General features: G+C 42.6%; 1 protein-coding gene across 4 annotated transcripts in view; it reads right to left on the bottom strand.

The window, feature by feature from the left end:
- The window catches only part of phka1a (phosphorylase kinase, alpha 1a (muscle)), a 110,732-nt gene that overhangs the window by 31,696 nt on the left and 63,227 nt on the right, over window positions 1-15,809 (bottom strand). For all 4 annotated transcript variants that reach the window (XM_048544440.2, XM_048544441.2, XM_048544442.2 and 1 more), the window contains 6 exons: window positions 14,380-14,477; window positions 7,694-7,833; window positions 7,427-7,583; window positions 6,534-6,613; window positions 6,365-6,443; window positions 2,635-2,764 (listed from right to left, as the gene is read on the bottom strand). In XM_048544440.2, coding sequence (XP_048400397.1) covers window positions 2,635-2,764; window positions 6,365-6,443; window positions 6,534-6,613; window positions 7,427-7,583; window positions 7,694-7,833; window positions 14,380-14,477 — 684 coding nt within the window. The remainder of the gene's footprint in view (window positions 1-2,634; window positions 2,765-6,364; window positions 6,444-6,533; window positions 6,614-7,426; window positions 7,584-7,693; window positions 7,834-14,379; window positions 14,478-15,809) is intronic.

Here is a 15,809-nt window from a genome sequence, read left to right as displayed (position 1 = left end):
GACCAGGAGAAGGCCTTCGACATGGTCTCTCATGCTTACATGAGGGACGTCCTCTTCAAATTGGGGTTCGGGGAGGGCATCCGCAATTGGATCTGGCTGCTCTACGCCAACATCGTTAGCGCAGTCTCGATCAATGGGTGGGAATCGGACAGTTTTCCCATCAGATCTGGAGTCAGGCAGGGCTGCCCGCTCTCTCCTGCCTTGTTTGTGTGCTGTGTGGAGCCCTTCGCCGCCTCCATCAGGAAGGACGTGAGCCTGAAGGGCATGACTATCCCAGGCAGCGGAGGCCTTCAGGTCAAGACCTCCCTGTACATGGACGATGTCGCCGTCTTCTGCACTGATCGTCGGTCGGTGAGTAGACTATTGGACATCTGCGGCCAGTTTGAACTGGCCTCGGGTGCCAAAGTCAATAGGGGTAAGAGCGAGGTCATCTTCTTAGGGAACTGGGACAACCGCTCCTTCATCCCCTTCACCGTCAGGACAGACTACCTGAAGGTGCTGGGTGTTTGGTTTGGTGGAGCTGGGGCGTGCACTAAGACTTGGGAGGAGCGTATCACCAAATTGAAGCAGAAGCTGGGCAGGTGGACGCTCCGGTCCCTCTCCATCGCGGGTAAGAACCTGGTTGTCAGGTGTGAGGGGCTTTCGGTACTTTTGTATGTGGTCCAGGCCTGGCCTATTCCCTGGACCTGCGCCGCTGCAGTCACCCGGGCCATCTTCCACTTCATTTGGGGGTCGAGGATGGACCGGGTCCGCAGGGACACCATGTACAAAGACCTGGGAAATGGGGGAAAGGGCATACCAAACGCCACCCTTGCCCTGACGGCTACCTTTGTGTGCGGCTGCATCAAGCTGTGCGTAGATCCTCAGTACGCAAACACCAAGTGTCACTACTTACTGAGGTTCTACCTGTCCCCAGTGTTGCGAAGAATGGGCCTGGCCTCGTTGCCGCAGAATGCTCCGAGTAGTTGGACCGTTCCATACCACCTGTCCTCCGTGGAGAAATTTTTGAAAGGAAACACCTTTGACCACAAGGCCGTCAGGCAGTGGTCAGCACGTAGTATCCTCAGGACCCTTCGGGAAAAGGAGAGGGTGGATCCCGTCATGTGGTTCCCCATGCAGACTGCCAAAGTCGTTTGGCAGAATGTCTCATCGCCAGAACTTTCAAACAAGCACAAGGACATTGCTTGGCTGGCGGTGAGAGGGGCTCTGCCAGTGAGATCCTTTATGCATGCCCGGAATCTCTGCGCCACTGCACGCTGCCCTCGAGGTGGCTGCGGGGGGGGACGAGACTGTCGATCACCTCCTTCTTGAGTGTGCCTATGCGCAGGAGGTCTGGAGGGGGATGCAGTGGTATTTGTCGAGGTTCGTCCCGAGCAGCTCCGTGACGCGGGACTCCGTGCTCTATGGGCTGTTTCCGGGGACGCACACCGAGACCAACATCAACTGCGCCTGGAGGACCACCAATGCGGTGAAAGACGCTCTTTGGTCTGCCAGCTGAAAGAACTGACCCCGATCGAGTGTTGCAGACTGGTGCACTCCAAGGTCCAGGACTACGTGCTGAGGGACGCGCTAAAGCTTGGGGCAGCCGCCGCCAAGGCGCGGTGGGGAAAGACCACCGTATGAAACCCCTCGTCCAGAATAGAAAAAAGAACCCTATCTGGTAACTGGGCCCAGCTGGCGCCTTCCCCAACTGGTCAGGGGGCCAATGGGGACTGTGCAAGGTGATGACTGCCGGGGTATTTTCTTTGCTTTGTTTCTTTCTTCTGTTTTTTTTTCCTTTAGTTGGTGTACGTACCCGCTGGGTAACCCGGAGCGGCTTGCATGACTGGGCACGTGTATAAATATGTTTTTTTTGTACATCTTATGAATAAAGTATATTTCTTCAAATAGAAAAAAAGTGACAATGTCTGAAAACTAACCTTCCAGCTCAGTGAGCAAACTCACATCCAGAACCTCAACCTGAGCTACAAATCTTCTCAAAACTCGCTATGCTATTTTCTGTATTTTCTTGAACATTAGAAACTGGCAACTCATTAGATATATACATGCAAGTATGATAGAGTAGTTTGAATAGAAAAGACAATGTAAAGGGACTACAGGCCTGACAATAACATCCTTCTGCTCACAGGGCAGTCAAGGTGTTGCAGTTATGAAGGGCCTAAGAAATAAACAAAATTTGGGCATTATCTTATACCCCTAACATCATTTCACTGAGCCTAGGACCCTTAGTAGATAAAACTAAAATATGAACATTTGAAACTACATTTTTTACAAAATCTATAAATTTGATATAATTGGAGGCTCTTCAGTCCAATCTGTTTTTGGAGAAAGAAATATTAACTGAAATGGATCCCGTCTTTGCCAATGGGAGCGCTTAAAAACAATTATGCAAACCTTCCAATGCACTACTGGTACCTACAAGTACTGAGACAACATTATTTAGTTGGACAACAAGGAAAAGCTGTCCACACGGTTGGAAAAGTCGAAAGACACCTATAAATTATTTCCCCCTGTACCCAGTGTTTTCTTGAATGAACTCTCAGCGTAGCAAATCAAGGCTTGATGGTAATACTTTCAGTAGGCACGTTTCACCATCTTGAGTCAGAGTGTGTGGATGTTTCTGAGAGGCTTTACCTGAACACTTGAGAGAATTGGCCAGCTCGGTTGCCATGACCTGAATAATCAATCCAATACGCAGTCGGAACATTTCAGCAAACAGACTGGGTTCTGTCCTTATGTACATTGCAAGATAAACCACGATTTCCTATCAAAACAAAGATTTATAAATATATCGTAGCTGATTTACTGTATAAATAAAGTTTGAACAGAATTTACTGCATTGAAATATGTACTATATTCAACCCTCTTCTGTCTGTGCTATGTGCAAGAACTATCCATTCAGTCCCACTCCCCTGCTCTTTCACCGGACCCCCATAATTTTCTTTAAAGTATTTACCCATCCCCTTTTGAAAAGTTTATGTTGAAGAACTTGTTCCTTCCTACTTTTGGACAGTACCTTCCTGATCAATGTAACTCAAAGCATATTTTTTTCAATCCTCTTCTCGCCCCTGGATCTATTTCTAAACTTAAATGTTACAAATTCTGGTGCCAGTGGAAACAGTTTCTCCTCATTGACTCAATCAAAATTATTCATGATTTGAATGCTTCAAGTAAATCTCCCTAACACTTTGTCTGAAAGATAGCAATCCTAGATTCTCTAAATTTGCAGAACGAATATATCGTACCGTGGGTCCAGTTCAAAGCAACAACATTGCTTTGTGCTATGGAGTAGCTATATATATGGTTATAAAAACTCAAAAGAACAATCACATAAGTGGACCAAAAAAAAAGGAAAGACCAACCAATGGGCATAAGAAAAATAAATTAACTTCTCCAACCATCCTGCTAGGCATTTCTGGTGGTCCATGACAATTAAAAAATTGCATGGCACCAGTAATTGCGAAACATAGTACACCCCAATAACACCACAATATATACGAGGAAACCTCAAAAAAAAACTAACACCATTACCCCACTTCAAAATTACTGTTTCAACATCCATTCATATTCTGATTTGTTTCCATCTTCAGGCAACTCATCTTATTTGAAATAAGACTTGAAGTGTTAATGTTAGCCTGGGAATCAATTCAGTAATATATCATGGATTACACACATTAATATTCACAATGACATATCTTTAGCAGTAGATTAACAAGTAACATCAAGTATCAGAACAATCCTGGTATTTTGAGATAAGATGTAGAGCTAAATGAACACAGCAGGCCAAGCAGCATCAGAGGAGCAAGAAAGCTGACGTTTCAGGTCTGGACCCTTCTTCAGAAATAGGGGAGAGGAGGGAATTCTGAAATAAAGAAAGAGAGATGGGGGAGGTGGATGGAAGATGGATAACGGAGCAGCTAGGTGGAGAGGAGACAGGCAGGTCAAAAGGGGTGGGGATGGAGCTAGTAAAGATGAGTGCAGATGAGCAGGGATAGGTCAGTCCAGGGAGAATGGACAGGTCGGTGAGGCTGGTAGGTAGAAGGTGGGGGTGAGGTTTGAGGTGGAAGGAGTGGATGGACAGGTTAGGGAGGTGGGGACAAGCTGGGCTGGTTTTGGGATGTGATCGGGGGAGAGGAGATTTTGAAGCTTGTGAAATCCACACTGACATTATTGGGCTGTAGGGTTCCCAAGCGATGAGGTGCTGATCCTGCAACCTTCAGATGGCATTGTTGTGGCACCGGAGGATGAGGATGGACATGTCATCTAAGGAATGGGTGGGGGAGTTGAAATGGTTCACGACTGGGAAGTGCAGTCGTATGTCACCAACCAAGCGTAGGTGTTCTGCAAAGCGGTTTCCAAGCCTCCGCTTGGTTTCCCCGATATAGAGGAGGCCACATGGGAAAAGCAGATGCAGTATACCACATTAGCAGATGTGCAGGTGAACTGTCTTCTTGGGGCCTGGGATGGGGGTGAGGGGGAGGTGTGGGGGCAGGTGTAGCACTTCCTGCAGTGGCAGGGAAAAGTGCTGGGTGTGGTGGGATGGTGGAGCGGACAAGGCAGTCACAGAGAGAGTGGTCCCTCCAGAAGGCAGATAAGGGTGGGGATGGAAAAATGTGTTTCGAAGTATGGTCAGATTGCAGGTGGCAGAAGTGACTTCAGATGATGTGTTGGATTCGGACGTTGATGGAGTGGTATGCAAGGCCACGGGGGATTCTGCTTTGGTTGTTATTGGGGGCAGGGGGTGTGAGGGATGAGTTGCGGGAAATGCGAGAGACGTGGTCATGGGCGTTTTCGACCACTGTGGAGGGGAAGTTGCTGTCCTTGAAAAACGACATCTGGGATGTCCAGGAGTGGAATGCCTCATCTTGGGAGTGGATGCGGCAGAGGTGAAGGAATTGAGATTAGGGGATGGCATTTTTGCGGGAAGGTGGGTGAGAGGAGGAGATTTCTAGGTAGCTGTGGGAGTCGGTAGGCTTGAAATGGATATTGCTTTCCAGGTAGTTGCCAGAGATGAAAACAGAGGTCCAGGAAGGAGAGAGAGGTATCAGAGATGGTCCAGGTGAATTAAGGTTGGGGTGGAAGGTGTTTAGTGAAGTGGATGAACTGTTCGAGTTCCTCGTGGGAGCACAAGGCGGCGCCGTGCAATCATCGATGTAACGGAGGAAGAGGTGGAGGATAGGGCCAGTGTAGCTTCGGAAGAGGATTGTTCCACGTATCCTACAAAGAGGCAGGCATAGCTTGGGCCCTTGCAGGTACACATGGCCACCCCCTTTGTCTGCAGGAAGTGGAAGGAATTGAAGGAGAAATTGTTAATGGTGAGGACGATTTCAGCTAAGCAGATAAGGGTGTCAGAGGAGGGGGACTGGTCGGGCCTGAGGGACAGGAAGAAGTGGAGGGCCTTTAGGCCATCTGCATGGGGAATGCAAATGTATACGGGCTGGATGTCCATGGTGAAGATGAGGTGTTGAGGACCAGGAAATCAGAAGTTTTGGAGGAGATGGAGGGCACGGGTGATGTCACAGACAAAGCTGGCGAGTTCCTGGACCAAGGGGGAGAAAATGGAGTTGAGATAAGTGGGGCAGGAGCTGGTGAAGACAATGGGTTGACCAGGGCAGTCAGATTTGTGGATTTTGGGAAGGAGATAGAAACAGGCAGTGCAGGGTTGGGGAATGATGAGGTTGGTGGCTGTGGATGGAAGGTCACCTGAGGTGATGAGGTTGTGGATGGTTTGGGAGATGATCTTTTGATGGTCGGGGGTGGGGGCCATGATCAAGGGTCTGGAAGGAGGAGGTGTCAGAGAACTGGCATCTGGCCTTGGTGATGTAGAGGTCAGTGCGCCATACCACAACTTCGCCTCCCTTGTCCACAGGTTTTCTGGTGAGGTTGGGGTTGGAGTGGAGGGAGCGGAGGGCTGCATGTTCTGTGGGGGAAGAGGTTGGAGTGGGTGAGAGTGGTAGAGAGGTGAGGCGATTGATGTCTCAATGGCAACTGGAGATGAAGATGTCGAGGGAAGGTCGGAGGCCTTGGGGTGGTGTCTAGGAGGATGGGGGTGTGTTGGAGGTGGAAGAAGGCGTCAGTAGAGGGAGGGTTAGGATCTCAGATTCTCCAGCATCAGCAGTTCCCACTGTCTCTGAATCCTGATATTTTATTTTTATTCACAAAATTGTCCAAGCTGAACTTTTTGACTCATGTTTTGGTGTTCAACAGGTCGTTATGCCAAACTCAACAGGTCGTTATGCCAAACTCAACAAGTAATCCACTGACAACAGGGGAGAAATAATAATTGGCTATTGAATCTGAATGTATATAAACATCGAAATTCAAATTGGACTCACTAACAATATTTTTTGTTGCATGAACTAACCTGTGTGAGAATGACCAAACTGACATTTTGTTCGCTAGCTTCTTCAATCAGTTTTGTAAGTTCATTAAGTGGCAAAGGTCTAATAAGAAAGAAAGAAAGATCATAAAGAAAGATCATAACTATTTCAATATAATGTGACCCAATGACTAATCTTCAGGGGAGTACTCACGCTGAAATTGTTCGCTCGCGAGGTTCAGGAGGAAGGCCAACAGTAAGATGCTTCTGATTTGATAGGAGTGTCGTGCAGGCCTGTGGTAGATTGCATCAAAAATGTAGTTATATCAAAAATGCAAATATTATACACTTAAAAAGGAACAATTTTCAACCAGTCACTACTCGACTTATTTACAAAGAAGATGATTCAATAGCTCAGTAAAGTACTGGATTACTTTCTTATTTATTGGAAAACATGCCATATGCCAGACCATACAATACTGATCAGGGATTTGTAAAGTGATCAATCTCAGTCAAGGTAACAGCGGAACTCTCGTATGGTTAAAATACAGCCAAAGTTTACCATCCCTGGTTATTGAGTAACCGCTTATAAAGTCGATACACAAATAACGTAAGGCTCAATTGTGATATCTTACACAATCAAATAACAAGCTGGCACTTCTTCTCCAGACTGACACCATGACAGTGGTGAAGTAAACTTCATATCAAAAAGGTTGAAGACATTGGTTGTCCAGAATCAGTCACTGCTGTCAATAGGTAAAAAGGGATAAAATAACAGCAAAACTCAAAGCTGTCAAAAAAATATAAAATAGATGTAAAAGCTAAATTCCACGCTGTGATGAAATTGGAACTTCACAAATGTTTAGTGGAATTACAAGTTGTCATGTGACTGTGCTCCAGCTCTATCACACCGTTAACATACACAAGACATTTTCACTATAAATTGCAATGCAAACAAAACAAAACATTCACCACATTAACAAAGAAGGTCAAGTGAGTATGTGGCATGCCAACAGATTTCAGACTTGGAAAATGTTAAAATCACTACGGATGACGCTACATATTAAGCACTGTGCAATACAAATGTGAAGAATTAGACTTAATGACCTGATCAAGTTCTTCAATCTTTTTTTGGAGCATGCCAGATATGTAACGGATTAGTCCCCATTGGTGAGCATTACCAACTTTTGTGTATAGCTCCATTAGGAGATCACGGACAGTGGTACTAGGATTATCCGTCATATTTGTATCCCAATCTATACCCCTACACATAGAACAGGAAGGTATTGAAAGAAAAACAGAAAGTTATAAATCAAATCACATATTAATCATTACCTGAAAAATATATATTTTTTGAAAAATGAAAAACCTTACTTTGTCATATATATTACATGGATAATCTCGAACTGTTCTTGTAAGGTTGAGCACGTTTTTAATTGTTCAACTAAGGCTTTGCAATCTATTTCACCAGAGGCATCCTTCGGCAAATCTTTTCTAAGGGTGGCTGATGAATACTGATACAGAATAAGAATGAACTCAGAATTATAATTTCAAATCTTTAATTCTACAGTCACACAAGTTCAATAGACTTCCATTAGCATAGGAACAGTAGTTAATTTTAATTTTATAATTTACACCTGCCATAAAAACTCAAAATCACTCTTAAATGATCTCCAAGGAAGAGGACCTGACATCCCGATTTGGACCATTTGTCAATGTTTGATTTTTTAATAGCATCTGAGGTATCAATGAAAGGCAAGTGAGGAATGACCAACATATACAGCCTTCACAAGTGACACTTTGCCGTCCTCAAACCAACTATAAATTAATGTTACCAGGTTATAAATATAAAACATTTAAAAAAGAGCAAAGTAAATATATGATTTTGTCATACTGACAACACAGACTAGGTTAAAATATACATCTGTGATTTTATTCCAGAAAGTATTTACAGAATTCAGGTACCACAGCCATTAGTAGATTGTTTGAATAAAACAGCCTTCAGTTATTTTAAAATGTATTTTGAATTCTTCTTTCTAAATAAAGATTTTAAAGCTCGTGGAGGAAGCAGAACTTCTGTGGGGAAAACATCTTTATCCAAAAGTCCATTTAAAGTCAGCTGCGCCCAAGGTAAATTCTCTCTTCTGCACAGTCAGATTCAATGCTGCTGAGTCAAAGACTTGGAACTACCTTTTGAACGGAAATATGGTTATACCTAAATGCACCCATACACCCAGGACTACAATGATTCAACAAGACAGCTTACCATCGTTTTCTCAACAGCAATTAAGGTTAGGCATTAAATGCTGGCCTAACCATTGACATCCACGTCCCATGAATACATTTTTTAAAACCTAATTTGAATTGGTAAAAATAGAGCCGCTTTGGCAGGGTGGCCAACTCAGAGTTTTAAAAAAACACTTTACTACAAAGGGACAATTGGAAAGTGCTGAAAGGCCATAGGAGCAGGATTGGCGGAAAGTGCTGACACAGACTGCAGTGGTGGTGGTGGTGGGGAGTGGCATTCAGACAAGATTGTAGCTTGATGATAAAATGTGAGGCTGGATGAACACAGCAGGCCAAGCAGCATCTCAGGAGCACAAAAGCTGACGTTTCGGGCCTAGACCCTTCATCAGAGAGGGGGATGGGGGGAGGGAACTGGAATAAATAGGGAGAGAGGGGGAGGCGGACCGAAGATGGAGAGCAAAGAAGATAGGTGGAGAGGGTGTAGGTGGGGAGGTAGGGAGGGGATAGGTCAGTCCAGGGAAGACGGACAGGTCAAGGCCGAAGAGATTACAAGAGAGTTGCAATGGGAGAGAGATTCCCTGAGGTTGGTCCGGAGGGAGGAGGGTAACTTCTTCAGGTTAGGCATCCCTGGAAGAGGCTTCGCAGTGAGGTTAAAATAGTATCAGAGATAATGGGAACTGCAGATGCTGGAGATTCCAAGATGATAAAATGTGAGGCTGGATGAACACAGCAGGCCAAGCAGCATCTCAGGAGCACAAAAGCTGACGTTTCGTAGCTTGCACTGCTTTGGTTCCCTTGTGGCTTGGGTTTGTACATGCGTAACAGTACAAAAGAAAAATCATGATTCAGACAAGAGAAAGCCGAGGCAAGCAGTGGTCCAGGAAGCTGCAACTCAGGACACAGGAATGGAAGGCCAAAAATACAGGAAATAACCTAACATCACAAGCTTGATTGCAAGAGGAGAGCACCACATTGGAAAGTAAAGCTTCTAATACATCAACTGAACAGGTATTTCAGGTCAGATGAGGCATAAGCTGGACACTGGTGGCTATACATTTCCCTAGTTTGCAGTAATGGTACTTCTGCTGTAAAACTCTCCGTGAAAGCTGTTTTCAGTTCTCTGCTGTTTCTTAGGTTGTGAAAGTCATCTACTACTTCACCCATGTGGCCACATTTGTTTGAAGCACTAGTGTTAATTGGCTCATGACCTAAACTCAAGCCTGCCTTCAAATGTTCAAAAGTTTGTGCTTTTCAGCAAGATAACTGCAATAATTAAACCAAAATAATGTTTAATCATACTTTTCTCTCCCTAGCCCAGAGTACTCATATACCCTGACATGCTTAAAACAAATGCAAAAAATACGATAAAACTCAGCATATCAGCTTACTCTTTTCAGAAGCTGAGGTCAATTCATTTTCAGGTCCATGAAAAGGCATTATAAATAGGCTTTAATTTTAAGCCAATTTTTAATTAAATACTTTTTTGTACTTTCAATCAGAAAAATAAAGTAACCCTTCTGCCTGGAATTTAGCCCTTGCCATGCTTATGATTTTAAGCTGAAGGTTTCTGAACTGGAGATAGTAGGAACTGCAGATGCTGGAGAATCTGACATAACAAGGTGTAGAGCTGGATGAACACAGCAGGCCAAGCAACAGAGGAGCAGGAAGGCTGACGTTCTAGGCCTAGATCCTAGAAGTTGACAGAAATAACTTGCTTTTAAAAGAATATTTGCAGGTCTCCAGTAGATGTACATTTCTCCAAGGCATGAACACCCAAAGGGATAGATAGCTCAATCACGACTAACAAATAGTTAAAAATTGCATGAGATCAAAGGAAGTGCTTTATAAGAATGCCAGAAACAGTGGTAATGTGACCACAGGGAGCAATTTAGGACCCAGCAAACGAGGGCCAAGAAACTCACGAGGAAACAGGAAAGAGATTATGAATGCAACTCGTGAGGAATATAAAGTCAGACTGTAAAAGTTTCCATTGATATGCAAGAGGAAAGTGTTTGCTCGGATAAATATCAGTCCATTGCAAGTGGACATGTGAGGATTTATAGTGGCGACATAGTGGAGAAAGAGTTACTTTGAGTTGGTCTTCACAGGAAACACGGAAAAGTTCCCAGAAATACAAGGTGACTAAGGGGCTTGTGAAACTGAAGAGTTATAAGAAACTAGCATTAGTAAACAGATAGCATTTGGGAAATTAGCTGGATTGGGGATTGACAATCCGCTGGATCAAATGAGGTTCATCCAGAGTTGAAGGAAGTAGCAATGGAGATAGAGATAGCGGACTCATTAACTACTATCTTTTGTAATTCTACAGATACGGGAAAGATTCCTGGTGACTGTTAGGTGACAAATATAACTCCACCATTTGAAAAGGTAGGAATGTAGTGTGGAGAATTACAGACATCCATCGTTCGCATCTATTATAAAGAATGCCGAATATTTAGAAAAGAATGGCAATATTGGGTAGAGTCAATGAGGATTTATGATAAAGAAATAATGACTGATGAACTTGGAACTTTTTTGAGGATATTTAATGTAGACTAGTGATATGATTCCAGCAAATGTTATTACCTGAGAAACCAGATCGCAGTCAGGGATCTGCATTGATAGATGATATTTTTGAGAGTTCTAGTTTTAATTAAAAGTGAAACATCACAGACCCATGAACATACCATAATGCAGATTTTGCTTTAACAGTAAAAGAAGTTTATTACAAAAGGAACAAAGATATAAAAGACTAATCCAAATTAACTAATTATCATACAAATTCAATAGGTACTAAACACAGATTAATTAAGGAAGGATTAAGGAAACTGGGTCGAAATTCTGTAGAGTTTCAAAGGCTGCAAAATGATCTCAACAACATGGCAAGGTGGATATAGAGAGAAAGCTTCCCTTGTCTGTGATGCTAGAAGTTGGAGACAAATTTCAGGATTCAGGGGAATCTATTTACAATTGAGATCAGGAAGATTTTTTTAATTCTGACATCAAGGAATCTTTTGAATGTTCTAACTGAGGCGCCTTGGAAGCTCAATCCTTGAGCAGTTTCAATTCAGTAATTGATAGGTTTATGGAGACTAATGACATTAAAAGGTACAGAGATAGTGCAGGAAAGTGTCAAGGAGAAGACCAGCCATGATCTAAAATAGCAGGGCTGAATGGCTTACTTCTGACCCTTTATCAACAAATTTGCCCAATCGCAATACACCAAAGTATCAGGGAGGTAACAGTTTCACTACATTTGAAGGAACATTTCTTTCACCATGTACTTCTTTATTTTGCCCAAGTCTTCACTTGTAAGATAAGCTTCCCAGGACACAAGGACAATAATCAATACTTTAAATTCCAAATTTGCCATCTGTTAGTACAATTTAATATAATGTTTACCGACATCACTGCTGCTGGACTCTTGGAGACTCACTTCCCTTAATGCCAAGTTTAAACTGCCACCTGAAAAAAAAGGGTAATCCATGCCACTAGTCACTTATCATTTCTCTTTGAAGCCAGCATCAAGTGGCATTGTTTCCTCACTGATAGCAAAATCTACTTGAACATGTTTTTGGGAAGTTCAAAAGTCAGATGCTCATTTGCAGTTCAATTCATTTTACTTCAGACTGTCAACCAACTTGCTCCTCACAAGCACCCAGATTCAGATTAGATTCCTGTCTGGCCTGTTTCCAACCGTCAATTGCACCTCAAATTCTCATTCTGAGTACATTGGTGGATAGAATACATTTGTCACTAACTTTTGATTAAAAGTTTGCTTCTGCTGTACAGTCTCAAATTCAAGTTCCTTCTCACATCAGAAAGACAGATAACAAAACTATGCATCAACTTAGTCCCTCTAACAATGTAGAATGTCACAAAGGTGGGCTTTAAACTTTGCCTCAAGATAGAACATTATAAACAAGCTTGGAGTCTCTCAAACATCTGTTGGGGTGCTCCATTGTGACAGTAATATCAGTGAGCTCCTTAATCTTGTTTTGATATTGCTGATCTAGGAGCTAATTTCACATCGCTTAACATTTTCGGAGACCAAAAATGCACTTAACTTACTGTATAAAACAATTGTCAGAAAGATTCTTACATTGTTCTGTGAAAAAGAAATCATGTTTAATTAATTTATTGTAATTCTTTGAAGGAGTACCATGTGATGTGAACAGAAGGGAACCGGTATATGTATTTTACTTTGATTCCCAGAATGCATTTGGTGCTACATACAAATGTCATTGCAGAAAATAAAAATACATTTTTTAGCGAGACAGGCTAGCTGACAGGAAACAGTCATTATAAATGGATCATTTTCAGGTTGATAAAATGTAATGAGTAGCATTCCACAGCTATCATTGCTCGCACTTCAAATATTTACCATTAATTTAAATTACTTGGATGAAGAGATCAAATTTATGGTTGCTAAATTTACCGAAGACAACAAGATATAGGAAAGTATGTTGTAAAGAGGATGTAAGGAAGTTGTGAACAGTAGGTTTGTGACAAACTGGGAAAGTGGGCAAAGGTCAGGTAAACGGAGTATAACTTGAGAAAACATAAATTTGTCCATTTTAGTAGGAACAAATAATATCACAATGGTGAAAAATTGCAGAGCTCTGAGATGCAGAGGGAACTGGGTGTCCTAAAGCACAATTTGCCACTGGTTTTTAAAAAAAATTCACTCATGGGAGATATTGATATGGAGAGTCCAGTTCAGTTTTTGGTCAAATATAACCTCCAGAATATTGATTAGGGATGTTGCAACTCAGGTACAACAAGCAAATTAGGAAAGCAAACAGAATTTTATTGTTGATTCTGGGGGGAATTGAACACAAAGATGGAGGTTATGCCTGAGTTATACAGGGCATTAGTGAGATCACATCTGGGATACTGCTTCTTGCACTGTTATGTGTATTTAGGGAAGGATGTAAATGTATTGCAAGTATTTCAGAGAAGGTCTACAAGATTAATGTCAGGAATTTATAAGAAAAGGTTAGGCAGCTAACTTTGTATCTGCTTGGGTTTCGAAGAGCAAGAGGTGATTTGGTTTCAACATAAGTTCCTGAGGGATCTTTACTGAGTGAATGTGGAAAGGAGATTTCCTCTTATGGGAGGATCTAAGATAAGGAGTTATTGTTTCACATTAAGGGGTCACCCATTTAAGACAAAGGTGAGAATTTGTTTTCTCCAAGGGTTGTCTTTGGCACTCTCATCCACAAAAGACAGAAGAAGCAGACTCTTTGCGTATTTCTAAAGCACAGATAGGGATGTCACAGATTCTTGACAAGCAAGAAGTGAAACATTATTTCAGATAAGTGGGAAGGCAGAGTAATCAGATCAGCAATGACCTTACAGAATGGTGGAGCAGTCTTGAGCGGCCACCTCTTTCTCCAAATTCGTTATTGTTAATGTTCCCTGAGCAATATATTCTGTTTGCCCTGTTCACTATTACTGCACACAGATCTGGTGTTTCTCCAAGTATTTTCCGGTAAAATGCCCAGGTCAGTCTTTGGTGTCATTTCCTAGAGGTTTTTTCTATTTCTATTGGCCTCTTATTGTTTCCCTTTCCAAAATTAACTTTATTTCTTTATGTAAACATCTAAATTTCCAACCTGCCTAGTTTCCTCTATCACTGATCGGCTTGTGGGGCCTAATTACAAATCCTCATAATTTTATCACTGATAAACGGTCCAAAGTAATGGACCTCGGTACTGTTCCTTCCCCAAACCACATACTTTGCAAACTGTAGCCCCAGAACCAACCTTCACAGCAAACCTAAGTTTATGTGACAAAAAAAAAGTTATTACCTCTGCATTGTCTTCTGTCTTGTCTGAAGATACGGACAAAGGTGGTGGTGATGGATGGCTGATAGATAAGAAGCTGCTGGGTAGATAAAGAGAGACATCTACAATATGAAAAGAAATAAATTAATCATTTTTACATTCAATTTATCATTTCAATTCATCAGAACAAATATTTAGTTTGAGGGGGAACATAAAGTGAAAGTGCTGGAGAAACTCAGCAGGTCTGGCAGCATCTGAGGAAAATCTATTTTGAGTTCAGTATCACACTTCTTCAGGACTGGAAAAAGCTTGGAAGTGGTGTTTTTTCAAGCTGGTGACAATAGGGAAGAGGAGCGAGTGGCAAAGGTGGTGATGAACATGTCAAGAGCGAAGAGACAAAACTAGTAATAATAGTGGTAAAAGAGTGACAGGTATGTAAAACAGGTGTGAATAATAGGTGAGAAACAGAAAATAGATCCACTCTGCAGGGAGCCAAGTCAACAAAATACAAAGGAGAAGCTACCAGGGGTATAAGAAAAATTAACTCTGAAGTTGGACATCTCAATATTGAGTCTTAGAGGCTGCAAAACGCCAAACTGAAAAATGATTTATCAGAGATAAGAGGAACTGCAGATGCTACAGAATCCAAGATAACAAGGTGCGGAGCTGGATGGATACAGCAGGCCAAGCAGCATCTTAGGAGCACAAAAGCTGACGTTTTGGGCCTAGACCCTTCTCAGCTTTCCTGCTCCTAAGATGCTGCTTGGCCTGCTGTGCTCATCCAGCTCTATACCTTGTTATCTTGAAAAATCATGATGTTATTTGTCTTGCTTTTATTGAGCTTTACTGGAACACTGTTGCAGCCAAGGATGGGAATATTAGCATGGGAGCAAGCTGGCGAATAAAATGATAAGCAAATAAAAGGTCAGCGTCATTCCTATGATGAGGGGTGTACCACAAAGCAGTCACCCAGTGGCCATTTGGTCTCTCACTCCTCTCCATAGCTGTTTTGTTAACATTGCTCTCAGCAGTGGGAACACATTTTCCTTTTTTACCAATAGTACTTACACCTACTTTGGTCACCGCATTATAAGAAGGATGTGGAAGCTTTGGAAAGGGTGCAGAGGAGATTTACTAGGATGTTGCCTGGTATGGAGGGAAGGTCTTACGAGGAGAGGCTGAGGGACTTGAGGCTGTTTTCATTAGAAAGAAGGTTGAGAGGTGACTTAACTGAAACATATAAAATAATCAGAGGGTTAGATAGGGTGGATAGGGAGAGCCTTTTTCCTAGGATGGTGACGGCGAGCACGAGGGGGCATAGCTTTAAATTGAGGGGTGAAAGATATAGGACAGACGTCAGAGGTAGTTTCTTTACTCAGTAGTAAGGGTATGGAACGCTTTGCCTGCAACAGTAGTAGATTCGCCAACTTTAGGTACATTTAAGTCGTCATTGG

This window comes from Stegostoma tigrinum, chromosome 15 (assembly GCF_030684315.1).
Source record: "Stegostoma tigrinum isolate sSteTig4 chromosome 15, sSteTig4.hap1, whole genome shotgun sequence".
Lineage (NCBI taxonomy): Eukaryota > Metazoa > Chordata > Chondrichthyes > Orectolobiformes > Stegostomatidae > Stegostoma > Stegostoma tigrinum.
This window is presented reverse-complemented; position numbering and strand designations above follow the sequence as displayed.